Below are 26617 nucleotides of genomic sequence, written 5' to 3' on the forward strand. Positions count from 1 at the left end.
TAATTATTGTCAATGCTGGAACAAACATTGGCAGCATCAGTACCTCAGCGGCATCACTACAAAACATAACAAAACAAGCTTGTTATAATACCTTTCTGCCTTAAAGATAGCCAAACAGCAAAATTCTATAAACACATGATTGAATTCAGCAATTCTGCACTTTTTACTCATGGTAGCCATTATTAGGTCCTTGTCAAACAACTTCTATCGGTGATCTGTGCTCTAGTACCAATGCTACCTATAACAAGTGGTGCTTTAGTTTCAGAAGTGCTATTTTTATTTCATTTCTCCTCTACAAGTGTGATAGAAAAAACACCTTTAGTACCATCTCTTAACTGTAAAATACTATATTTTTTTGTTGTAGATGTTTCTGTGAAGCTGTTTTGCCCTTCACCTACCACAGGGAGGGATGCAACCCCCACTTTAATGTACCAGTTCTTGGCACAAGTGGGAAGCGCTCGTTCTATTGTGTTTTAATTGCTCTATAGTGCCATCTTAGCACCTCTCCTGATGGAATATTTTGATATTAAACACTCAAAACCTCTATTTCTATCCTCATTTTCTAATGTCCTGCACTTTATTTGTTGAGTAGGGGACAAAAGGTTAAAATTTACAATATCTACAAAAAGAAATACCCGGAGGCATCAGCTTATTATCCGATACTAGAAAAACATTTTATTGAGCTGAATTCCAATCCTGCTATATCAGATTACAAGAAGCAAAATACTATTTCAGTTCCCACCAGGATTGCTTTGATTTTTATCTACCACTTGGTTTTCAGAGCCTTTCTTTATCTGAGATTATCTGGACCCTTTCCTCTTTACCCCCCTCTAACACCACCGTTACATCCTGGAAGCGGGCCTGCAGAGTAAAAGTAAATGCAAGTGCTTTCTTTTTCTAGATGTTGTAACCTAAACACAGTGCAACAGTAGGTGCATGTTGATGAACACTATCCCATGCTTCAGGGATGGTCATGCTCAGTGGTCTGGTTTATTACACCTGCTTTAGACCTGATAAAGAGCTGAGTGTCGCAGCTGGAAGCTACATCAAGCAGCTCACAGATCTTCCAGAAGCCTGAAACTGTTGCTGTTTGTTGCACTTTGTTGTTTCCTAAGGATGATGAAAAGGTCTTGTAAGGTTAAATTCAGTGGAACCAGTGTGGATTGAAGTGCCACATAGAATAAAAATGAGCAATGCAGTGTCGGGGTTGTTGAAAATAAATGCTCTAATGTTTAATGGCATCTCTGGGTTGGTTTATGGCCTTGTGGTGTTTTCCTTTCATGTCAAAAGGATGATGACCCAACAAGTTTTTAGCAGTTTAAAAATAAGCATCTTTCCATATCTACACAAAATATGCCCAACAGAATAAAAAGACCAAATTTACATTTTTCCCTAATGTAAAGACATATTAGGTCTGTAAATAAAATAATTGTCAAAATAAAAAAAATAAAAACATTGACAATAAATATTTTACTTTTTTATTTAAAACCATCTCAATGGAAACCACCAGGTTTGTACATAGACTACATTCGCTCACCTGGCTTGCCACAGTTTTAAGTCTTTTTCAGCCTTGAATAGTTTTTCTCCTGGAATTAGCGCCACCTATCTTCCTATGAGCATGGTGCATCATCTCTGAGGCACCACTACCTCAGAGATGATGTCTTCAGATTGATGTGTAGGGATAAAAAGTTCTTCATGACAGTCAAAAATGTCAGTTTTTGTTTCCGCTGTGGCAAATGGCAAATAGCACTTCCTCTGGCTTTTCCCAACAATGATATTGTTCCTTCCACCATAAAACTAAGCTTTGAGGAGTGAATGACTTAGAAAAGACTAAGATGGTTTTTAAAAAATCTCTTAAACAAGTTGCTTTGTACTCATTATCGATGAAGGTTTGTAATTTGGTTTGCTTTGTTTTAGTGATATCTGAATAATAACTTGCCAGACATGTATGTAATTAATTACTAAACTGGTTTTTTACTAATTTATAATCTGTTACATCACACTGATTACGTAAATCTGTCCAACAACTCCAAGTGGAAATTAGCATTTGTTGCTATAACCTCATGCCATGCATTGCTCTTTGTAGAAGGTTAATGAAATGTGCATTTTATCTGTGTAAATAAATAAACAGCATAAAAAGCATAATAAAGTAAGTGAAGGAATTGTTTTCTAGGAAGGTATTAGAAATATTAACAGTGGGGAAAACAAAATGTCAGGTTGCGTCAGCCTGTTAATACCGACTTAGTTCTAAGGAGAGAAATAATTACAGAGTGAGTTAATGAAAACATCTGCCTTACCACACAGGCGTGTGTTGTGCAGAATGAAATCAGAAAGAATTACAGAATGCCAAGATTAATAACATCTTGTAGTCTTTCACATTATGTTTTTGTAGGAGACATATAATCAAACTCTTAGCTTCCATGCATATTCACTCTGAACTACCAAAAAGAATTATACCTGTCAATGAACAAACTAGATAATGACTATGTTTTTCATAAGATATATTGACAAAGTGTTTATTAGAAGATATACTGTGTTAATATTCTTCTAATAGTCTACATGTTATGCTTTTGTTTGTTGGGCAAAGAAACATTCACTGTAAAAATTGTCACCACTGGGCAAGTGTTAATTGTAGCAATACTTCTTATGGAGTGATAACTCATTAAAGACATGTAGGAATATTAAAAATTCAACAATGAAATAAAGTCAACCAATAGAAAGTATTCATACTGGAAAGATCAATACAGGTGAAAGATTGTGTGGGCTATGAACAATTTACATTAGACTGTAAAAATAGAAAACTACGTAACACAACATAGGCTCAAATTATTGACACGAGTGTTAGATGAAACATTTAAATCCAGCCATGTTTTTTTCTGAGCAATCTTTAGATTTTTTTTCTTTGGTTTAAAATGTAATTATTTATAGAGGAAATTTTCAGGGATAGTTTGATCAAAATGTTTCAAATTTTTGACTAAAGTTTTGTTTTATAAATGAGACCATCAAATGGAGGAAAGTTAGGAGAACTGGCTTTGGAAAATAACCTTATATTGGTCAGTGATGTGTCGCAATTAACACCTCAAAGAGTCAAATGATTCATAAAATAAAAATTGCATTGCTGAACATCAATTGTCCCACTTAAACTGCACTTGAGTTGATTTTTACCCCCCAACCATTAGCTATTAAAATAAGCAGTTCAGTTCAGGTCATGTGGTGTGCATTGTACAATGAAAAGGCATTGAAATCTTTCTAAAGCTGAGGGTGCATTGATCCAACCTATCAGATTAAAGGTTTTATGTAGTTTCAAGCATTTAAAACCAAGAGTGGTCCTGCTTTATGACGCCACTCTGTCTCTCCTGTGGCTCAGCTGTCTCATAAAAGCAGAAAGGCTAACAAACGACCACAACACAAACCTTTGCAGTGTTGCTCATCCTGCCAGGAGTATTTGTGTTCTCACCCCTCTCTGCTGTCATTAGGTCAGTGCAGCATGAGGTATTTCCTCTGCAGCTCAATGGCTTGTCGCGCAGGCTGTTGTAGGGTTGATTTTCTGTCTGCTTATGTGCTTTGGGGTGAGTCAAGGTAAGGTTATGGAGTTGTCATGTGAAGAAGGAGCTGTGGTCATGCTGGATCTCCTGCGGACCCAATCCGTGAACCGGAGGGTTCGTGGTGCCTTCAAAGTTAATCATAAAGTTACAAACACAGGAGGCCTGGAGGCCATGTTTCTTTTTCTGTGTAGCAAAATAAAGTAATATAAAACTTTATTTTGTTTTAAATAATTAGGGTCAGATAAATAAATTGACCAAAGTGGTAAGCATATTTGGCAAGGGATGATGCTCAATAAATAGTACTAAAATTGCAAACATTTCAACTCATAAGATAGTTTTGTATAACAGAAATGTTGGCATAAACCCAATAATAATAATCCAAAAAGTGACTGCAGTAACAACCAATCCTACAAGAATTGAATATTATTGCTAAATCCTTCAAACCAATACTTGAAGGGTTTGGTCCCAATCTGAGAATTGGGCATTCCTGTTATCCAGTGCTTAAACCATGTTTTAAAAGGTAACTATTAAAAAAACCCTAAAACAAACTCCATCTGAAGTTTGAAATGAATTTCATCAATTCATCCTGTGTCTAAAATTCAAATTTTCTCGTGACTTCAATCAACATCTTTATTTCTTCTAAGAAATAAATAAATAAATAAAAAACAGGATCTACTTCCTCTGTCAGTCACGATTTCACATTTGCGTCTTCACCTCTTATCTAGCTTCCACTTTTTATACACTTATGAGAAATGGTGCAATTTTCCTTAAAAGGAAATTGCATTGCAAATGCTGTGAATTGTTTGTTTCAAATGCAAGTAAAATTTCAAGCACTCATGTGTGACCCACTGAAAGGCTGCAAGTGTGATTGCTCTGCATCATTTACATTCTGGCATCAGCCATCGAAACATTTCTGATTGTCAAGATATCAAAATGCAGCTCTGCTGTCAGAATACATTTCAAGCCTGGGAAATTTTCATTTCAAGCAGACTGCAGAAACGCAATTAGGTAAACACCCCTGGCTAATCCCATTACTAAAACATACCCACATCAGGGCGATGTTAATACCGGTGACAAATTGAGATGATCAGCAAACAGACAAGACATTTGTTTGTGAAGACTTGGGATAAAAGTGACAGGGGAATTTTCAGTTTTTAACTGCTGTAGATAATATCAGAGAATTGCTAAGGTGGTAATTATATGTGATTTAAATTGCAATCAGGTCAAGATGTTGATAATGAAGGAAGACACCAGAGAGATGCTTTCAGCAAAATTGGAAAACATAAACGCTCTTAGAAAAATAATAAATAAAACTGTGTGATATTACAGTAGACAGGTTCAGGCAGAATCACAAGTCCAAACTGGAAATATGGCAGCGTTTTCTTTGATTCTTTTGAGAATTAAGTTAGTTTTGCATCAACGAATAAGGAGTTTAGACACATACGCATACTTCTGTTTGTAAATTGGATGGGTTTATATGATATTGTTTGTCAAGTGTTTTAAGATGTCGGTTAATTGTTGCTTTATAATGTAAGTCATTAGAAATTCAACTGAATGGTGCATCTGAGCAATGTATACTTGATCTTTTTATTTATTAAAAAGTGATTTTTCTTTGGCGATTCCATTGATCTCGTCATTGAGTGCCTTCACCCTTTGTACCTGACTGTTGAGATTTTTGTTTTGTAGCTCACACTCAGGTTTTCTTTGGCTTCAAAAACAGCATGTTGAGTTGATGGCAATGAGTTGGTCTTCACTGTGACCTTTAGATGTCTGCTGAAAGACTCAACAAAAGCAGCAAGATGAACTTTGTGTTTGTCTTGCTGCAATATTTCAATCCACCCATGTTGTTCTACTAAAAGGTGTTGACCATCATCCCAACTGCTTTACCATCGTCAGTAATCTCCTTCTGTGTTTATCCCTCACTTTTCTCATGACCTTCCTCACTCCATTAACCAAGATCCTCTATGAAGCTCCAGACCAGTAATTTAATATTTCTGAACCTTTTCAAATAATCACACCAACATTTATCGCTCTCTAACCAAGCTTTTTGCCGATGGTTTTGTAGCCCATTTCAGCTTTGTGCAGATCCATTATCTTGTTCCCAACATCGTCTAACAGCTCTGTGGTCTTTCTTATGCTTGTGCTGCAGAGGTTGGGATAGAAGAACTCGATCCTGTGCACAGATGTGCTTTGTATGTGTAATGGGTTGAGACTGGGATTGTCTGCTTTTAGATAAAACTAATCATGCAATCTTTTTCCCACACGAGCAACCAACCAATCTTTGAAAGGAGAATTCTATCTAAGTTAAATACTTATTTCATTCATGCTAATCAGTTTGTAACTAATGTTGTCTATGTTTGATGTGTGATATTGTGGATTGTTTTAGCCAGTATTCCATCAGTCTTTATCAGAATTAAACTACCATAGCAATGAGAGATGGTTTATTTCTTTTTAAGTGAGCAAATCTAATTCTTTCTCCCACTTTAACAGCAGCTGTTAGATTATTGTAGATGCTTTTAGATTTTAGTTGGCATTTTGGGACAACATAGCAAGCAATTGACAGCACAGAGAGCAATTTAGAGCAATGTAAGGTGGAAACATAAATTGGATTTTGTTTTATAAGACCTACAGCAATATCTTATGTTCAGTTAACATAAATACCATAACTTTTCATACTGTTTCATACTTCTGATAATGAAAAGGTTTTAAAAAGCTATAAACTGCAGTCTTGTGGTCGTGTTTCTATGCACATTTATTGTGTGAAAGGATGAGACAGGAATATAGCACACAAACTAACTTATATCAACAGATTGTTTTTCATTCCAATCTTTAAGAGGCATCTTTTACACTTTCTCTCTAAATTTAGGCAACAAACAGCTTCTCAACACTTTGTTTGCATCACTTTGTCAAGAGGTGGGAATAACATCAAAACCTTGGGCTGAAAAAATTGAGTTTGCAATTTTCTCGGTTGTCTGAGCGGTGAAAAGTGAACATTTTGCTTTTGCATCCAAACTTTTCTCTCTTTCCCTCTCTTTCTCTGTCTATTCGTCTCTCTCTTTGTCTCTGTATATGCATACATATACATGTGTATACATATATGTGCATGTGTGTTTATGTATGTATGATTCACTTTTTGCATCAATTAGAAAAACCACAAACAGCAGTTCTGCTTTACTTCATAAGGCAACATTGATGAATATTAATGTTAAAAGGATATTTTACCAATTTTAAGAAGAAGACAGATAACTTGCATAACATAAATGAATAGGATTGAACCCAGGACCTCTAAAAATAATATTTCTCTCCATCTGTGGACCACAGTCTTGAGTCATCTCTGTCTTTCAACATTTGTTGAATCTGAAAGCTGTCCCCTGTCATTCATGCATGTCATTTGTGGATTTTCCAAATAAAACCACCATCTCAGTAATAACCAAGCAGACTCCGAGACACTGTCCCCTGGGGTTTGAACTTATTTTGTTTTCATCATGACTCATTCTTAGCATCAAACACTGAAACAGCAGCAGCTAAAAGGTGATGAAACGTCAAAGGATAGAAATAGATCTGCTTTGATGTTGAACAGCTGACAGACTAAAGCCACACGATGACAGCGAGATCCACCTGTTGATGCCAATAGCTGCAGGCGAAAAACTTTAAGAGAAATTCGGCTGCACATTCAAACCTTTTCCTTCTTCACACAGATTTCTGGAGTGTCAACATTAAGACATAGTAATCTTTGTCAAGTTTTTGGCTTTACTAAACATGTAAAATCCTGAATCCCAAAGTTTCTTAGGTTATGAGTCTTCACTTTTTGCAACTGTCTGACATGCATGATACTTTCCTGGATAAATCCTCACAGCTATTATTCCTTAAAGCTTTGATTCTGCTGGCTTACTGCTTCTTCCTGTTAGTGACATTGATTGTGTACTCAAGTTTACCAAGTATGCCAAGTGTTAATCAGGCACTGATTAGAAGGAGTGGAAGGAAAGAGTTTGAATTGCAATTGATTCACCCTGGCTAAGGACTGAGATTAGTCTCTAAAAGGGGAGAACCAAGAGCTTTAATAATTAACGTATGTTATTGCTGCCCCAGAGTAAAGAATTAAAAGTCAGAGAAAGAGGCCCTAAAACCTTGGCACTTGCTTGCCTCATTTATTATCTGTACAAATTTAAGACTAGGCTCTTGAGGGGATTATTTAGGAGAAGAGTTGTCTAAATTTACAGATATTGAACAATCTGTCTTGAGGCAAAGGAACGAGAAATGTTCATTCTTCGAAAAGATAAAACCCCGGTCCTGCATACCTTCGATTAAGGGTTAGGCTTTTGTTGTAACCTGAGGAAAGCAAAGAGTCTGTGCAAAGTCCAAAAGAACGCCCTTGAAAAACATTGACTTTGGTTCAAATTGGTTCGATGTCTAGGGAGTTTAATGTTGGCTCGCTCAGCAGAAAGATAAAACGGTGCCATTTGCAGGAAATCAAGTCTTGCCAATGGGCAAGAACACTGTGGACAGACTAGGGGTACATATTTCTGTTGCTTTTTTTTTTTTGTTTTACATATTTCGCTTAGTATGATTCTGAGCAGGTGGAAATAAGTGTTGAACACAATGTTCTTGCAGCAAATGTATTTCAAGTGAGGCTATTGACATTAAATTAGCCTGTGATGTTAGGAACATTGTAAGTAATCCACACATATCAAAAGGGGAAATAACCCATGAATATGTTATTTGCAATAAATTTACATAAGACAGGGAATCAGTATTAAACAGGCTTACTGTAGTACATTTTATTATATTGTTGGATCATGAAAATTTCAGAGTATCTCCTGCATGAAGACAGAAGCCACATGCATTGTTCGGATGTGATTATGACTCCTATAAACTCCATGAACTGTTTTCACTTATTATTCTGTGATTAGAGTGTCTTATACATTCTGTTCTTTGATACTTTCAATAGACTCGTATTTTTACTAAAGTCTTTGGACTATTCTTGCAGCTTTGCTTTTGAGAGATTCTTTGGTTTTGTGTTTGGGATCGTTGTCTGGATGAAATCTCGTCACTGTTTTCATCTTCAGATTGTTTTAAAGAAGTTCCCAGTAAACTTCTCAAGTCTTCCTTCCTTCAGCTTCCTCTCTGCCAGTAAGTGCTGAAAAACAACTTTGCTGTATGGTCCTTTTGGGTTGACTTGCAGTGCTATTCCTCTTTCAAACATGGTGCATGCAGTTATTTTCAATGAGTTAAATTTTAGTTTCATCTGACCAGATTATATTATTATTATTATTATTATTATTACCAGTATTTCATTTCCTTGTCCACATGATCAGCAGTAACCTTTAAAAGAGCTTCACCATTCTTTTCTTAAGCAGTGGAGTCTTGCTCAACAGAGTGATAGATTTCTTTCTGGTTCCATTCATTGTTTTATTTAAATGGAAAAACTTTACCTCCTAAGTCTAGATCTCTTTGAAGCTCTCTGCAAGTGGCCAAAGGTTCATAGACAAGGCTTGCTCTTAATTTGGTTTATCCCTCTGTCTGGAATCTTGCAAGGAGCACTTGGTTGATTAAATGTTCTTTTTTCTCCTCGAGTATGGTCTCCAGTCCTCGACGGCTGGTGTCCTTCAACTTTTTTAGGTGTCCCAAATCCAACACACTTCAAAACATCGAATCCCCTTCACTTAAGTTACATAGAGCAGTGGGGTTCTTTTTTTACCCTGCTCTTCCAGGCGTACTGCCCTGCATGCTTTAGATCAGGGGTGTCAAACTCCAGTCCTCGAGGGCCGGTGTCCTGCAGTTTTTATATGTACCACAGGTACAAAACACTGGAATGAAATGGCTTAATTACCTCCTCCTTGTGTAGGTAAGTTCACCAGAGTCCTGCTAATGACCTAATTATTCTATTCAGGTGTGGTGCAGCAGAGGCACATCTAAAAGTTGCAGGACACCGGCCCTCGAGGACTGGAGTCTGACACCTGTGCTTTAGATGCTTCCCTGCTTTAACACACTTGATTCAAATTATTGAAGTTCAGCAAGAGCATGTTAATCAGCCATCTATTGAAATCAGGTGTGCTGAAGCAGGGGGACATGCAGAACTGTGTGCCTTGAGGACCAGTGTTGGAAAACACTGCTTTAGAGTCCTGTTAATGACCTAATTATGGGATTCAGGTGTTTTGACACAGAGACACATCTAAAAGTAGCAGGACGCCTGTCCTCAAGGACTGGAGTTCCACTTCTGTGGTCTAAACATTGCTCTCTGCAGCACTCAGTTTAGAAATATACCATCAGTGATTTGCTACAATCAGATTTAGAAACTCTTGAGAGGGCCCTTTTCTGCCGAAATGCTTCTTCTGTGGCGTCTTGGTAACGAGAAACCTTTTTACAGGCCATGAATTCAAACTATAAACCAGCAGATATTAATTAGCACTGAAAGGAGCAGGATTGCTTTGAAAACGACAGATTTCAGCTATTTCAGTTTTTCCATTCAGCTTCTGTACTGTGTGTGTTTCATACTTATTCTCTGTGATATTCCGTTATGTGCAAGTTTATTTATAATCTTGTGTGCTTTTTAATTACTTCACATGCATGGATTACCGTGAAATACGCATTTTCCCCACTTTACATTAAACTGTTTGACTCACAGGGAAACAATCTACATTACAGGCAGGAAGCGATAAATCACTAAAAATAAAAATCTGTCTCTTTCTTTCCTTTAAGTACCATGACTCCTGGAGATGAAATATGTCATGTTTTATGCAGTTTGGCTTCTTAGACTGAAATAATGTAGCCATACGAGCCCTACAGGGACCATTATCATAGAATTTTCTCTTTTTTTAGCTCCATTTATCTGCCTCTCTGCAATTCTTATGCTGTCTGTTCTCGACATCTGTGACACAGGTAATGGATATCCACTGTTTGGAGGGAGCAACTAAATTGAGGCATTTTTCTTTATGCTATTTCCTCTCCTCAGAAGACACTGCCTTGTGTTCCTTGTAGTCATATTGTACAGTCTTTGTGCTGCTAATACTTCTTCTACAATCTAGACTAAAGCAGTTGTATTACTGCATCATCTTCCCTTCAAAGTGTTTTTAGATACACTCCCCTTCATTCCTTCTTGGCTCATCCCTCATTTGGCTGTTTATTTTTTCAGCTGCCCCCCATCTTCCTTCCTTCACTCCCTCTCTCTTCCTCATCTTGTCTCTCCTCTGTTCTTCTCCCCAATGTACATCTCTTATCTCTCCTAGTATCCCTACCTTATAAATAATTGATGGCCCATCTTTCACTAGCCTTGTGTAGCTAAAGGGCGACTGAAGTCCTGAGGACAACATCAATGCTAAGCCACAAGTACACCCATTTTTTGTGCACCGACTACTTGCAACAGTTTCGCAGGAGTCACTCTTAACTAACGACCTACTTAGATTTAAGTAAAAAAGTATTTTTTCTGTCTGTTTTTAAAATAGCAGAACTTCAGACGAGTTCTGGCTTCAGCCAGTCCACTAGACATAAGAGCTGCATTCATTCTTACATCACTTTGGAGATAGCTTGCATGTGGGTGTCTGGTCCACTTATACTGGTGCTTGTACAATTCTGGTCTGGTTTATAGACAAGTTGTTTTATTTTATTGTTGCAAGAAATTACATTGTGCGTCATTTGTTGTTCCATTCAAAGTTCCCTTTCATCTCAGTTTCTTTGATGCATCCTCTGTAACAAATGTTTAGTTTTGATCCAAGTGCAACATTTGATTTATTTTTAGCATAATTCCACACTAACTAAAGTAATCAACTGGTATAATAAACAAAATGTCAAATTATCATATAAAACTCACAACTAAAAACATCCAAATAGTTATGACTAAACAAATGTGTTGTCATGAACCTTGGAATATATCAGCAGTGACAATTTCATATTTTACATATATTTTAATCAGTTAGATGTTATTTATTTTTAATTTAGCTTTCCAAACTATTACAAAGCTCCTAAAGTCTGTTGTTTCTCTAAGATTTATGTCCAGATGTATTGACCAAAAGTTCCTTAAATTAATCTAAAAAATTATTTTTGTTGCATTTGTTTGTCTTGAAATATAATGATTACTTGCATTTTGTCCACAACAACATTGATAGATTTTGCAAAAATTACATTTTCTTCTTTGTTTACACCTCAAAAACACACTGACTTTCATGAGAAAAAACTGACTTTTAAAACAGAGTTGGGGACCGTTAAGGATTCAGCCCAGCATTTCCCTTGGCTAAAGATGTCCGGAAAAAGGTTAGCTGCAGCTCGCCATAACAATGACATCCAGAACCTATGCATATTTCAGAGATGTTTGTATTGTTAGCTATTTCACAGTGTAGAGAACGGACCTAAAAAATTACCACAGCTGGAACTAGATCTGGACCTGGGGTTTCTGTTTTGTCTTCAGGCTGATATTAACACTGCGACACATCTAGCGGCTACTTGTTATGTTTTAAGTGTTGATCTTACGTCGTTGCTTTCATGTTAGCCAGTTTTAACATGAAAGTTTGTGATGAGCTCCTCTAGCAAATTGTTCTGTTTTGATGATGTGTACGCCTTCAAAAACTGGTGTGATAATTTACCATTAGTTGCTTATTATCTTATACCAAAAATATGCACAAAAATCCCTGAGGAGAAATTTGAAAAATAAATATATAATGAATAAATGACACTTTTTCCAGCTGGTCTGAAATGCTGCTCAGCTGGATGTGTCACCATGATTCTGTGCTGAAGAAAGGCAGACAACCAAGCCCATACAAAATGAATCATATTAGATTAAATCTAAATCTCGCACAGAACGTGGTGATTTCACATTTAAAGAGCAACATATGCGTACACTTATTTTATCTGGAATACATGGAGACCAAGTAAAATACAGTTTTATTCATTCATTCATTTTTAAGATGTTTTTTTTGTAAATTTGAGGGTCACGGATTTGTTTTAACAGAATAAAAGACAGTTGAAAATTATATCTGCGTTTTTGATCTACCCCTTTCCAGTCAGACAATACATAAAATAAATTAGTCAGCTTTGAAACAAAGAAGGTTTCAATTTATTTATTATTTCAGTTAGGTTGGAAGTAAAGTTAAATACAGTCTGCAAAGTTTCTGTGAGAATATTCTGCCAGCATTATCCAGGCTTAAAGAAAAGCAGCTGTTCACGATGAATTCCTGTTGCTCCCATTGCAGCCGAGAAACAATGCAAACCAAGAATGTCTAAAAGTTAAAAGTTTAAATTTATGTTTACTAAAAGTAAAATATAAAGTTGAAAAGTTCCTTGATTCAACTGAGAATGACTTAGCATTTTTAAAGACTGTTCCACACTGACCCTGTCGGTTCATCTCTCTCTCGTTGGATTGCATTTTCCCACATTTCTACATCTATTTTATTGAACAGAGCTTTTCTAGTGTTATTTAAAGGATTACAGTAAACTCTCAGGTGACCTCAGTGATATCAGAGTTGTTGTAAAGGTACATAATGCATGTGTGTAGATGTAGTAATGACTCTAAAGAAAGAATAAAGAACGAATAAACTGAGCTGAAACACAAGGATCATCTTTCCCAAGGGCTGTTGACTCAGTTTTCCGACACCAGCCACCAGTTTCTCCAAACTCATGCCTGAAGGGATGGTATTGATCTTTGATAAATCTGCAATGAATAAAGCCATTCTCAAATGCATTTGGAAACTAGTTTGACATGATGAAATTTCCTGGCATCACAGAGTGCAGGAAAGAAACCTCTTCCGAAAGCAAACCAAAGAAAGTGTTAGACACACATCCTCCCCAAACACTGTGATCTCACAAGAGCAAATATGCAAGTATTTTAAGTATTCATTATTTACATCCTCGTTTGCTTGCTTTTCTGTCTGCTTTTCCGTTGCCTGAGGTGACTCGCTGTGTTATTTGGCACATTTACAGTTTTATATTCGGGGAATCCTGTCATAAATGTGACCTACTTGTAAATAGTAATGCTTTGTGGACAGAAACTCCAGCTCTGTTTCATTTAGAATCTGCAGCTAAAAGCCTTTTTATTTGTTCACTGACTGATTTAAACGGAAATATCATGAGGTCTCAGCAGATTGAAATGTATTCAGGAAGAATCAGACTGCAATATGAGGTAGGAGGAAGAAATTATTTATATTATCGAACAACAAAATTCTGAGAGATGAGATTCAGCATTTAAATTAGACTTAGCAAGTTGTATGTTTTTTCTGCTTGCTGATTAATATGTTACTTTAAATGGGTGTATTTCAATGAGTTTTTAAAGTTTGTTTTTGACAATTCAAAGCTTACAGGAAAATCCGGTATGGTTCAGTGTTTTTTATCTTGTTTGTTTAGTTTCACATGGCCGAGCGTGTAGGTCTAAACAAAACCCACATTGACCTGCATCTATTTGCTTTATTGAACGGCAGCTCTGCAACATCCCATGAAAATCCAATTTGATCTCCTCACTTCTGACCTTGGTTTATTTGTTCTAATGCTACATGAAACGTGCAGCCTGAAACTGAGCAGATTGCTGGTTTTCTCTCTTTTTTACTGAACTCAGTTTGAAAAGTCCAGAAAATGAGCCACATATTGATCAAAATGTACTATTGTGCCATGAAAGCTTGAAATATATCTAAAGCTCTTGCAGTGGACAGCTAAAAAAAAGTATTTGCATCTTTACTGTATTTATACCATAGTTCATCAAAAAGTACTCAAAAACCAAAAACAATTAAAATAATCTGATATGGTGTGATAGTAATAATAACATGGGTATGAAATTGTTTGGGATAAAATGGCAGTGACTAAGAATGGTAGCACAAATGGTGTTAGAGCTGATAAAAAGCTCTTTATATCCTAATAATAGCTTCACCACTGTTTAGGACAGAAAATATTTTTGAAAGGAACAACTCAAAATGATATAACAAGAGAAAGAAACCAAAAAAAAAAGTCCTCCTGTAAAGTGAAGCTCATAAATATATATCAGATTAAAAAGTTGTAACTTTGCGGTGTTTAGAAAACTAATAAGAGTTGATAGAACATTTAGTTTTTTATTTTTGATGGCATTATTTCTGCTAAAATTAACCGCAAAGAAAACCTGCAAGACTAAAACAAGACGGGTTCCAGAGTAGAACCTTGAGGAACTCCTTATGTAAGCAGTGGAGTAAAAAACACACCAAAAAAAAAACTGTCTGACATTTTAGAGGATGAAAAGGTCAAAGACTGCTTGCATTTTGCTATAGAATATGTATATTTTTAATTATTTCATATATATGTTTTATTTCCATAAATCATATAACACATTTAGGCCAGTCTACTTTAACAAAAATACAATTATGACCGCAACCAAACCAAATATGGAACAACTTCCTTTGTGAAGGCCACCATCATTTATAAAATTATTCTTTAATTGTTTTTATATAATGTCCCCGTAAGAAAAGGTGAAATGTCAGTGCACAAACACACCCTATCAATATTCACCAGTTTACAAAGATTTGTTTCATAGATTTCAATAATTGGTCATTCTAGAAATTGCTGGACTTCATTGGCAGATTTCTTGTAAGAATTGTTTTTCTTTTATTATTTTCCTGTGCTTGTTTACTGTCAGTTTACCTGAAATTTTGGAAAAGCAGCTATTGACAACATAAACAGATGGCTCCAGGTTTTCTACAGTGTTTGTTGAAAACTGAATTTAAAATAAATTCAATGCAGTTTATTTGTATAGCACCAATTTCCAACAATACTCATCCCAGAGCACTATACAGACAAAGTGAACAGGTCTTCCAAAGGAGTGTATATATACATATATATGTGAACAACAGTTTGCTTCTGTTGGTTCCTTCCTAACAGATGGCACTGCAGATTTTCTTGAGAGTCTGTGTGCTTATTTGTCTCCTCTTGAGCCGAAACCATTTGCTGCTGTAAGAAAAAGAAAATGGAAATATCTAATGAAAACTCTGCCAGAGCCAATAGCGATGTTTGTTCAGTTATCTCTTTTTAAAGCAGGCCCCTTTCCCTCTCACTCTGTTTTCTCCAGATTGATCGCTATGCTCAGAGGGATTTGAAGAAGGGCCTGCAGCTTTTCGGCACCGAAGGCAACGTGGGTTTGACCAACGCCTGGATGATCGTACAAACTGATGTAAGATGTGAAATGTCTGTACTAAGTGCATTGAATTGGGGAGGTGATAAAACACTTAGGTCATGTTGCTTAAAAAAATATGTGCATACCATTCAATATTAACCTCGGCACCATTTAGCTACATAAGTTAGAGACTCTTCTGTCAAAAGAGATACATGACACTATGACTGCATTATTAATGTGACAAGGGTTATTTTTGCTTTCGACATGGTTTCACTTTATGTGACACACAGAAACACTATTTTGCAATGCATGTCCTCATGGAGGGCATCATTTATATTATAGTGTCATTGTTTTTGTCAACGAATGGATCTGGATATTTAAAAGCCAGCTGAAAAAAACATATGAATAACGTCATACAGTGACTCTTAAACATGCACACATCCCTTTGGTAAGCAATTTACAATCTATTCCTGCTTAATGCTGATATATATATATATATATATATATATATATATATATATATATATATATATATATATATATAGAGAGAGAGAGAGAGAGAGAGAGAGAGAGAGAGAGAAATAAAGGGAACACTCAAATAACACATCCTAGATCTGAATGAATGAAATATTCTCATTGAATACTTTGTTCTGTACAAAGTTGAATGTGCTGACAACAAAATCACACAAAAATCATCAATGGAAATCAAATTTATTAACCAATGGAGGCCTGGATTTGGAGCCACACACAAAATTAAAGTGAAATGTTCCCTTTATTTTTTTTTAGCAGTATATATATATATATATATATATATATATATATATATATATATATATATATATATATATAGCAACATAAATGGTTTACGTCATCATCATAGTCTAGTCAAGGCAGATTAAGTTGTGAATAGTTACACCAGCCAGCTTTAGTCCCAAAACTGTCTGTTTTATAAATAGAAAGTTTTGCATAAAGAGGGATTTGATTTCTTAGGCTCAAAGTGCCGATGTATTCATCCAAAACAACAAAAGAATGGAAAGAGGAAAATTGGGGCTTTTTTGATGTCCTCTTAATCTCTAAGGTCTCGAGAACTTTAGCAAGGTAGTGTAGCCAAATATTGCCAAGTCGTGATGTGGGATGCTGCTGGACTAGAAGAATGTATCATAAAATGAAATGGAAAAAGTGATTCAACAAAGTATTAGCATAAAAGTGTGCACACCTTGGTATGCAGGATGTAATTGCAAAAGCCTGGAATTTTAATAGGAGTGTGTACATTTCTGAAAGCCACTGTAGTCATCCTTCTTTGGCACAATTAAAGTGTAGAGTTGCTTTGTCTAAGAAGGGTGGTAAAATGCAGTGAAGGAATATAATGCAAACATCATAGCTAATCTTTGTTTCCAGCTCAAACTTTGATGTGCTTTTTCCTTTTGTCTTTTTCTTTTTTTTCTATTTCCTCTGGAAAGAAAATACAATATGAGAGGCAAAGATTGGGAATTAAAGGCTGATGCTGCAGCTGAAAAAAAACCCTTTGGGAGACTTCAAATGATAAATTGCACTCTTCGGGGCTCTTGAATACATTGCTGTAGCTCGTAGTTTTAATCCATTAGCCAAAGTTTGACTCTTGATTGCATGTGTGTGTGCCCACATGCAATCAAGTGCCTGGTAGGTTCGCTGTTTGCGTTTGTGTTTGCATCTGCGGCAAATGAACAGACATGACAGTGGAATCTATTGCTATGCAAATCAATGCAGGTCTACATCGCTTCGTGTGGATGATAACCTGCAGAGCTCTTATTTTCTCTGCATTCAGGATGAACAGAATCTGCATGAATAAGCCATCGTTTGAAACCGTAGGTACGCAAATATGAGTGTGCGCTTTTATCCCTGTAGGATCAGCGCCGCTGTCTACTGGAGAGGAAGACCATTAAAACGCAGCTCTCATTCTGTTACTCCCTTCTTCCCAAACCTCTTTCATTCATGCTGAGTCACTGAATGAATAATAAGGCACATGTCCTCGGACCAAAGGACACCTTGGATAATATTTATAGCCACTTGCAGGACAGTGTATGTACAGTTAATGTTGAATATTTACATGCACTATAATAAGACATGTGACCTTTTGTTCTGTAAATCAGACACCACCTTTCCTGCTGGAATCATTTAGGACTGCCAAGATTATTTCTGTTTGTTAAATGCCATATTAACAAGAAGTTATTTGGAGATTTTTTATATTCAAATTTCTTCACATTCAGAAGCGTACATACATTTCTTTTGTATGTGGATAGCAGAAACTATATGATCTTAGTCAAACATTTTGGATATCCTTTCTGAAGCTTCTCACTGTGGTTTGGTGAGATTCCTCCTCACCAAACCATCAACTTTGTTTTCCTTCAGTCTACTTTCGTACTAATTTGATCCTGAAATCGTCTTTTTTGTTTGTTAATTTTGTTTGTGTGTTGATCTTGGAGTATTGACTTCTTTTTTTCTAAGTTGCCCTTCAGCCCATCTTATTTCATTGCTTCACTCTTCACAATGACACACTTTTTCCCCAATTTACTCAAATGTTGTGAAATAACTTCTTAGATGTTTGAAAAGAATAAACTTTGGGCCTTTTCCAAAACGTCTAGAGGCAATTTAAGCTTAATTTATGACATCTGGATCTGAAGAATAGAATAAAACTATTTATCATTCTACTAAAAAGGGAAATTACAGGGATCAAGTGCTAGTTTTGGATAAGGGTTGTAGTTTTGAGTAAAAGAGTAAACTGTGGAGAGTCATAACACCCTTAATTATTTATAATCTTAGCAGGGAATACTTGAAGTTCATCTTTCGTTTTTTAAAAATTGCACACCTGATCTACTCATCAAGTGGGTGAGCAAGTTGTAAATTAACACGAGTTTGTCATTCTGTGCATGTAGTGCAGAAGGGAGGTGCTCCAGCAGCAAGGGACACTTTGCCATTTCACTGATGAATCAGATTTCACTGAAAGTCATGATGTCCTCTTATCAAAAATCCATAACAATTACAATGCAGAAAGATGTAGATTAAAAGAAATAGGTGAGTTTCAAAACTGTAAAAGAAGGTTTGGAAAAAATGTGCAGGAGAAGCCAACGTCAGACATGTTTCGCAAATATAAAATACATCAGTCTTATTCCTGGTGGCGGGATATGGTATAGCTCCCATATCATAAAGTATTATCATAAAGTAGAGATTTGAAGTAGTTGCCTTAATATTCCATAACTCTGCTCCTGTTTCTTGTACAGTTTCGTTGCTGTGGAGTCACCAACCACACAGACTGGTTTGAGGTTTATAATGCCACCCGAGTCCCAGACTCCTGCTGCCTGGAGTACAGCGACAACTGTGGACTGGACAACCCAGGAACTTGGTGGACTGCAGTAAGTTGGGGCATAATAATCAGTAGAGTATATGTAAAAGCATATGGAAAAAAGTGTTTTTTTTTTCCTGTGACTGTTTAAAGAAATCTGTTTAGATTATAGTTGAGTCTCTAGATTCCACCGTCATACTTTCTTGCAGCGCCTTGCAAAAGCATTCTTGCCCCTTAATTTTTTTCAAATTACAACCACAATGGAATACTGTATGGATTTTATTGTGGTTTTATATGAAACACCAGAAAACAATAATGGCTTACAAATGATTTTAGATTCATATCTGCAAACCTGCAAACTGTGGCTGCTACTAAAATCTAAATACAATAAAGTGCTTTCAGAAGCCAGAAGTGTAAATAATTAAGAGCCCTGCCTTTTATATCTTAAAATCAATTTACCTGTTCTGCCAAAACATCAGAGGTTGGTCAAAAACTTGACAGAGGGAGGAAAACCATCAGCAAAGTAAAAAAAAAAAAAGCAAGATTTTCCTAATGATTAAAAGAAGTAATTAGCTTATATATCAAAACATGATCCACAACCCAACTCCTAAAGATAATCCCTAAAATCAATGCACAATCTAAAAACCAAATACAAAGCTTATCTGCTTAGCAATAGTATGAAAACTCCACATTGTGAATACCAATGCTGGGGTCATAGGAGGATCTGATGAGAGGGAGGAGAGAGTGTTAATCAAACAAATTCAGGTCATTCTGTGGCACGAGCAGCATGGCGCCTTAAACAGCATGATTCATAGAGAACATCTGCTTTCCTATCTATGAAACCCACAATCTCCTCCCGTGCCCAGCATGTTCCACAAAGACAAATGAAAATGCAATAAAAAAAAGAACCAACACATAGCAGCAAACCATGTAGCAACAGAAAAGGTGGGAAAAGGTGCTCTACTCCGATGATAACAAAACAGAACTTTTTTTTTTTTGTCTATCCATACAAAGAGAAAAAGTAATACAGCACAAATCTGAACACACCATCACTGCTGTGAAACATGGCAATGATGTGGGGAGGATTTTCTGTAGCAGGAACAGGGAAGCTGCTCAGTGTCAATGGGATGGATGAAGCTAGATGGTATTCGTAGAAAAAATGCAGCCAGAGTTACAACAAAATAGGTTAGATCAAGCCACGTTCATGCTTTAGAATGGCCCAGTCAAAGTTCAGACCTAACCCAAAATTAAGAAAATTCTAAATTAATGTTCAAGATTGGTGTTCAATGAAGCTTGAGCTGTTTTGTAAAAATGGTCAAATATGCTAGTCTCCAGAGATGCTGTAAAAAGCAGGAATTGAGTCAAGGTGACTGAATACAAATGCATTTAAAACATTGACAACTATCAACATTTTTCCTTCTACTTTACAGTAATGCATGGGTGAATTTAGTCACAGAAAATCTTAGTTAAATGCATTTTCAGAATTGTAACGTGAATCACATCTGGAGACCTTCAAAGAGTATCTTTGCAAGGTACAGAGTGTTTGTTTTAAGTGCATTTTGTGTTTCTATCCCTGTCTGGGGTCAATTTTATACAACAATCAATATTTTAAATGTTTGCCAGAAAAGAAAAAAAAAGGCAATTCTGGACCTTCTGGATGCATTTGTAAAAATTATTTCAGGCATCCACAAGCAAACAGCTGGGCCAAGAAACTTTTATTCATTATTACTAATACTGAATTTGCCACATTTCCCAAAAGGGTTGACTGCTGCTGCTACTAATGTTTTATTTAACACATGATTAGCTTTAGCGTTATTTCGTTTTAGGCAGTTGTACCGCATGGAGAGTTGTTTCACTTTCAATTTCTGTTATAATATGTTTAAATAAACCTTAGCACAGAATGTGAGATGCATGCACATTTTCAGGCCTATGGTCTGTTGTGTATCTCTTTAAGAGCACTTATTAAAGGGTCACAGTGATGAATAATCCTGTCCCAATAATGTGAGCCACTAAAACCAAAGTAGAAACCATAAAAAATGACTGATCTACAAAAGGAAGCTTCACAGCAGCATACGGCACCATGACTGTTAAACAGCAGGAATAGAACAAGTTCTGTCATTTTCTAAGGAATGAGGAGCTGCGTTGCTACAGTGTGGACACTATGGAAACGCATTAGTCTCCATGTAATTTAGGAGCACTAGAAGTTGCCACTAATGAGGAAATTGAGCGTGTTCAGATAATATATTTGGACAGATAGAATTAGTTGTTTTATTGCACCTTAATGAAGAACTAAAATTACTCCACCTTCATGTGGAACTGTAAATCAAAGCTGCAGACTGTAGAAATGAGTGTGTTAATGTAGCTATTAAATCTAATGTAACACCTTTCCCATATGAGTGTCCACTTGCTCTCTTAGCATTCTCCGTACAAACTAGACATTGAAGCTTCACATTATTTCAAGTTCTAAATAGAAACCTGGCAAAAATTACTTTTTGACTTCTTCATACAAAATGTTTTGCACCAAAAGAAGGAAATTGAAACCTTTTTTAAATAAAATCCCTTCTGATATTCCCCTTTCTCCTCTGAAGTCTTAAAATAAGATTTGTTGAAGCCGTCTTTTGCTCCGGATTCTCATCTCTGAACAGTCTACTGTGGTTTCAGAAGTCTAATCACAGTCAGCCTTAAACAATGATCTTCTCTTGGCAGCTGGGGCTTCTTTGCCCTAAGCTTTTGTCTGCTGTGACACACTAAACCCGAGGCTTCCAGTTTTATGCGCCCTTAAAACAATGGATTCGCACACAAAATTGGAGTGACAGTAAGAATGGCGGACCTTTTTGTTCTCCTAAATTATACATTTGGGGTTAAAATTCAAGACATGCTTTTTGCTCCTTTATGAAGTAAACAAGAACAAACTTTTGCTATCTGGAAAACCATTTTAACTATGATATGGAAAAAGTAACTTAAATCAGTGCTTTTGCTGTATTTCTATCCATTAATTTATTTGTCTGTATGATCATCAATCCATTAGATCACTGAAGCAACAAGTTCAAGAATACCTCTGACTGGTAGCGCTCTTCATATTCTGATAGTTCCCAAATATTCACAGACCAGAAAAGATATCACACTCTCTCAAGTGAGTTTGAGTCTGCCTCAGGTTCTGCTCCCAGTGGGAAGTCCCAAGAAAGAATCCAAAGAAAGGATGCTAGGAGGCATCTTGCTACGGTGACTGAACCACCACAGCTGACTTATTTTGAATCACTGAATGACTTTATTCCCTGCTACTCACGGATGCCTGAGCTCTTCACTCTCTACCTCTGAGGCTAAGCTCAGGAACTTTGCAAGAAGTTAATTTTAGCCACGTGGATCTGGGATCCAGTTATTTCAGGCATTAGCTACATTTTATGACTATAGATGAGGCACCGGTGGAACATCATCTGCAAAAAGCAAAGATCTGACCTTGAGGTTCCTGACTCACATATCCCTCTCTCAACGATGACACCTTGAAAATCCACCAATAAATGCTACAAACAAATTCAAAAACTAGGGACAACCTTATGGTAGCTTTTAATAGGACTGGATAGTCACTAAATGTGCTTGAACACAACCAACAACCCTATGGGTGCCTCAACTATTTTGGTAATGATACCACTTTTCCTTGGACAAGATGGATCGAAAGCCATTTTGGAGACTTAAAAAGACTCAAACATTTTTTTCTTTGACAGCTGCTGAGTTTTAACACTTTTTTCAGTGAGGTCTCAATCTCCTTAAGAAAGAGATTTAAAAAAATAACTGCAGCATTTAAAAGCATGTAACTTAATGGTCAGATCAATGCTCAGTCTCTACATGTTGACGACTTAAAACAACTTAAAACAGTAAAATAAAATTTTAAATGTATCTGTATAGTTGAAAATATTTCCAAAAGATAAAGAAGTAACAGATCCCTAAAATGTATCCACAAAATGGAAAAGGTCAAACAGATCCAATGGCATTTGTCTTTTTTTTTTTTTTTTTCATTTTTGCCTCACAAATTAAAAAAATTAAGCTTTACATTCAAAATATTCACACTGCGTTTGGAGTGGTCATCCTCAAATAAACCACATCTAAGACAGATGTGCATATGATGCATGTATGAAAAACACAGCCATGAATTACAGAGGATGCATTCATTTACTAAACATCAGCGCTCCTCAAATTAAACAGATTGGGGGGGGGAAATGTGTCAGGGTAGCAGCTGAGCAAACCGCAGACAATGATTATTGTGATACTTTACCAAAGTATCTTTACATCATAATAATCTGCAAGCAGGAGCAGTGAAATAAAAAATGTTGTTTGAAGTTCATTATCATCATCAGGGTCTTAAGAGTATGACAAAAATGAGATAGTCCAGCAGTGCAAATGCTATCAAAGAACGTCATAATGAGTGAAGATGATGAGGGAAAATTGGCAATGACGCCTGTGTTTATCATCTAATAATGCTGTTGCTACAAAATGGTAAATGGGCTGTTTCAGAAAGCACGTCGAGTGTGCCAGATGCCGCCTCAAGAAGCGTTTCAGTTTGTCAACCTGCAGATTGAGTGGGTGGAACTTCACTTTTTTAAACATGTCACACCTTGTGGGTTGTTTTGTCGCTTGACATCCATACAGTATAGAATATGAGAAGGTATTTATATTGAAACCATGTTCCGAGTCTTCTGAGCCAAGAAAGTTCATGTATTTTATAAGTAGATGTTCAAAAAGAAGAGAAGAGAAAAGCATAATGAAAATGAAATGAAAATTGACAAACTTGGCACTCTGTGCTTGTAAAGCTCTGACTACAGTACAGACATTCTCAAATAAAGTGACTGTATTCAACTGTGTTGAACGAGTTACCGTTAATTGATAGGTGTATTTCATGCATTTTCTGTTAGGTGAATGTACTGAGTAACTTCTTCAGCATTTTAAATTGTGCTCAGGTTAAATCTGGATAGAGGGAGTGTGTGAGAAGTTTGACGAAACAAATCACCATTCAGCATGCAGCTTCTACTTTCATGAAACCTGCAGGGTATTTTCCCAGAATTCATAGTATTTTTTGTGAACTTACAAAACCTTTTCTGGAATTTTCAATCATATTTGAGAAATTACATGTGGTTTAGACAGAATTTGCAGCTCGCTTTCTGGAGATACCCCAGAAATCTGTTGGAAATTGTAGTTCCTCGACATTTATAGGACAGGGTGCATTCTGGTTGTTATTATATCTTCTAGTTGTAAACAGTTTAATTTCTGGAAATCACAGATTAGTTGTTTAGTATTTATAAAATACTCCCCTGTAACTTGTACTTGACAGAAAGTTCTGGTTATTTTCTGGAAATTCCTAGAACTTTAAGGCTATTTTCCCAGAACCAACAAATAAAAACAAAGCATAACTTGCTGTTACGACTGGCTCAAGGTCATAACAAAAACGAAAGACCATGCCGTGGTTAAAGTGCATACAAATTAATATTTACTAACAAAAACAACAATGGATTGTGGATATCAGTGGTGTAATGCAAATGCTTGGATGTGTTGCATGAATGCATGTGGAAGTGTTGAGGTGCCAAAACAAAGACAAACTCAAAAGTGTAAAAAGGAGGGGAGCTGAGGCCTGGCCACCAAACATCTCAAGCGGCAGAGTGGACGCTGAGGGCGACCCAGAAGATGGAGACAGCCAGGTTCAAGTACTCTGCGCTCCAAATGAACAAATCAGCAGCACCTGTAGAGGGGAGGAGCAAAGACAGACAAGACCTGCAACTCAGGCCCAACAAGGCCCAGGGCCGTAACACTTACTTTAAAACATTAAGTGTTTTGATTTTGTACTTCTTTTTGTATTTTCTTAGTTCTGTATTATTTACTTTACACTTAAAATATTCTACTGGAATGCAACTACAGTGCATTTCTCTATTTGATTTTAATTCTATCTTTGTCTTTCAGTCTCTCACACGAGTGATTTAATTTCATTTGCTTTTGAGCTTATACATTTACTGTTATTGTGATGCAAATATTTTGAAGCATTTACATCAGGGAATGTTTCCTTCTGAGAAATGCTGTGATAATTTCTCAAATGTTGAGGATGCAGCAAGCAAAGTGCCAAACAACAGAAAAAGATCAATTATAAATGTCTACCCCTAATTAATAGGTGTTTTTGTATGGATGAGTTAATCAAATGAAAAAGTTGCATGCTAGAAACAGATCAGTCCTTTTTTTAAAAGAAATATTTATTTTTTAATCTTAACTTTGAGACGATTCTTGTAGAGAATGAACATGCACTGGGGATATTTGCCGTATTACAACTAGGTTTTGAGAAGCAGCTTAAAATCATGGTAAAGTTCTGCTGTTTAAAGCAGCAAAGCATATGCTCATTATGTCATGTGTTGTGGAGTTGTTGGAGGACCCAGCTGCAGGAAGGGGGACAGCAGGATCATGTTTGAGGTGATTTACAGGAAACACAACCAAACGCTAAAGAAAGAACGAAGAGACGAGAGAATATGGAGTACACAAGAGCAAACACAAGGGCAAATAACAAAGAGATCTGTCAAAGAGTGACTGAGACAAAGATGCTACATTGCTGTGGAGGTTGATTGCTGGGAGCAAGTGCAATTTATCAACAGATGCGTTGGAGCTTAGGGAAAACAGGAACTGAGGCAACTGAGGGAGAATGTCTGGAATAAACAGCATGAATACACAGAAAAACTAACTAAACAGAACACTTTGCTCAACTAATGGCCTAAAAAGTGACAAAAAACGATAAACGTGTAACGAAGAAAAACATAAGGAAAGTAGGACAAATTACACAAGAAAATCCAGCCTATTAAATGAAACATCAACTAAGTACTACAGTGAGAGAGAAAAACTCAAACCAGAGTTTTTATATATGACCAACTTAAACTACAGAAGCTTCTGGAAATGAAAAAAATAACTAAATATGGATTCCAAAGTAATAAAACAAAAGCATTTTTACTGTCTTGGTCTATGTAAGACCAAGACATAAGATGCATGTTGAAGATGCTGGTTGCAGGTTTAGAAAGTGTGTTTTCTGATTCAAAGGCTTTCCAGGAACAAACTGTATCCGTTCCCAACCTGTGAGCTTTTTCAGCACGTTTCTGAAAGCTGTTCTCCACGAACCACTGAAAATAAAATAAACGTGTTTTGATTCCTGCAGGAAATTTTGTTGGCTTCCATGTAGACCTCTGAATTCCAGCTAAAAAGGGCCACTTTAACCAAGTATTTGTGAATGTTGTGTATCTGTTAATTTGTCACCTCTGTTCATGCCATGTCTCCGTTCCAACAAATAGCTGCATTCACATCTTGCAAACACCTCCCAATTTGAGACATCTTTTTATAATTACATTCACATTCCCATGCCGCCTGTGCTTTGCCAGTAACATCCGATTAAATTCATCTTGTCAAGCGTCTCGGATTGAAATCAAATCCACGTTCACTCCAGTGATTTCTCAATTGAGTTTAATACTGACGAAGAGAAGTCAGGCGTGCCATTCAAGGCCAACGACTTAATGTTACTGAAGTGTCTTGAGGCAGATATAAATGTTTCCTTTTCCTCGTGCAAAATTAATAAAAACATACAGCATTTCAGTTTTACGATGAACATGGTAGAAATAAACGGCCTGTGCAAGATACGTGTGGAAGACAGGTACAGAGTGGCAATATTTCTGTCAAAGCACAAGA

The 26617-nt window shown here is 36.4% G+C and overlaps 1 protein-coding gene across 3 annotated transcripts in view; it reads left to right on the forward strand.

The window, feature by feature from the left end:
• The window catches only part of tspan4a (tetraspanin 4a), a 167051-nt gene that overhangs the window by 124996 nt on the left and 15438 nt on the right, over positions 1-26617 (forward strand). For all 3 annotated transcript variants that reach the window (XM_088004441.1, XM_088004439.1, XM_088004440.1), the window contains 2 exons: positions 15556-15657; positions 18858-18989. In XM_088004441.1, the coding sequence (XP_087860567.1) occupies positions 15556-15657; positions 18858-18989 (234 nt within the window). The remainder of the gene's footprint in view (positions 1-15555; positions 15658-18857; positions 18990-26617) is intronic.

The sequence above is a fragment of the Poecilia mexicana genome, unplaced genomic scaffold (genome assembly GCF_051168715.1).
Source record: "Poecilia mexicana isolate PSO_F unplaced genomic scaffold, ASM5116871v1 scaffold_3, whole genome shotgun sequence".
NCBI lineage: Eukaryota > Metazoa > Chordata > Actinopteri > Cyprinodontiformes > Poeciliidae > Poecilia > Poecilia mexicana.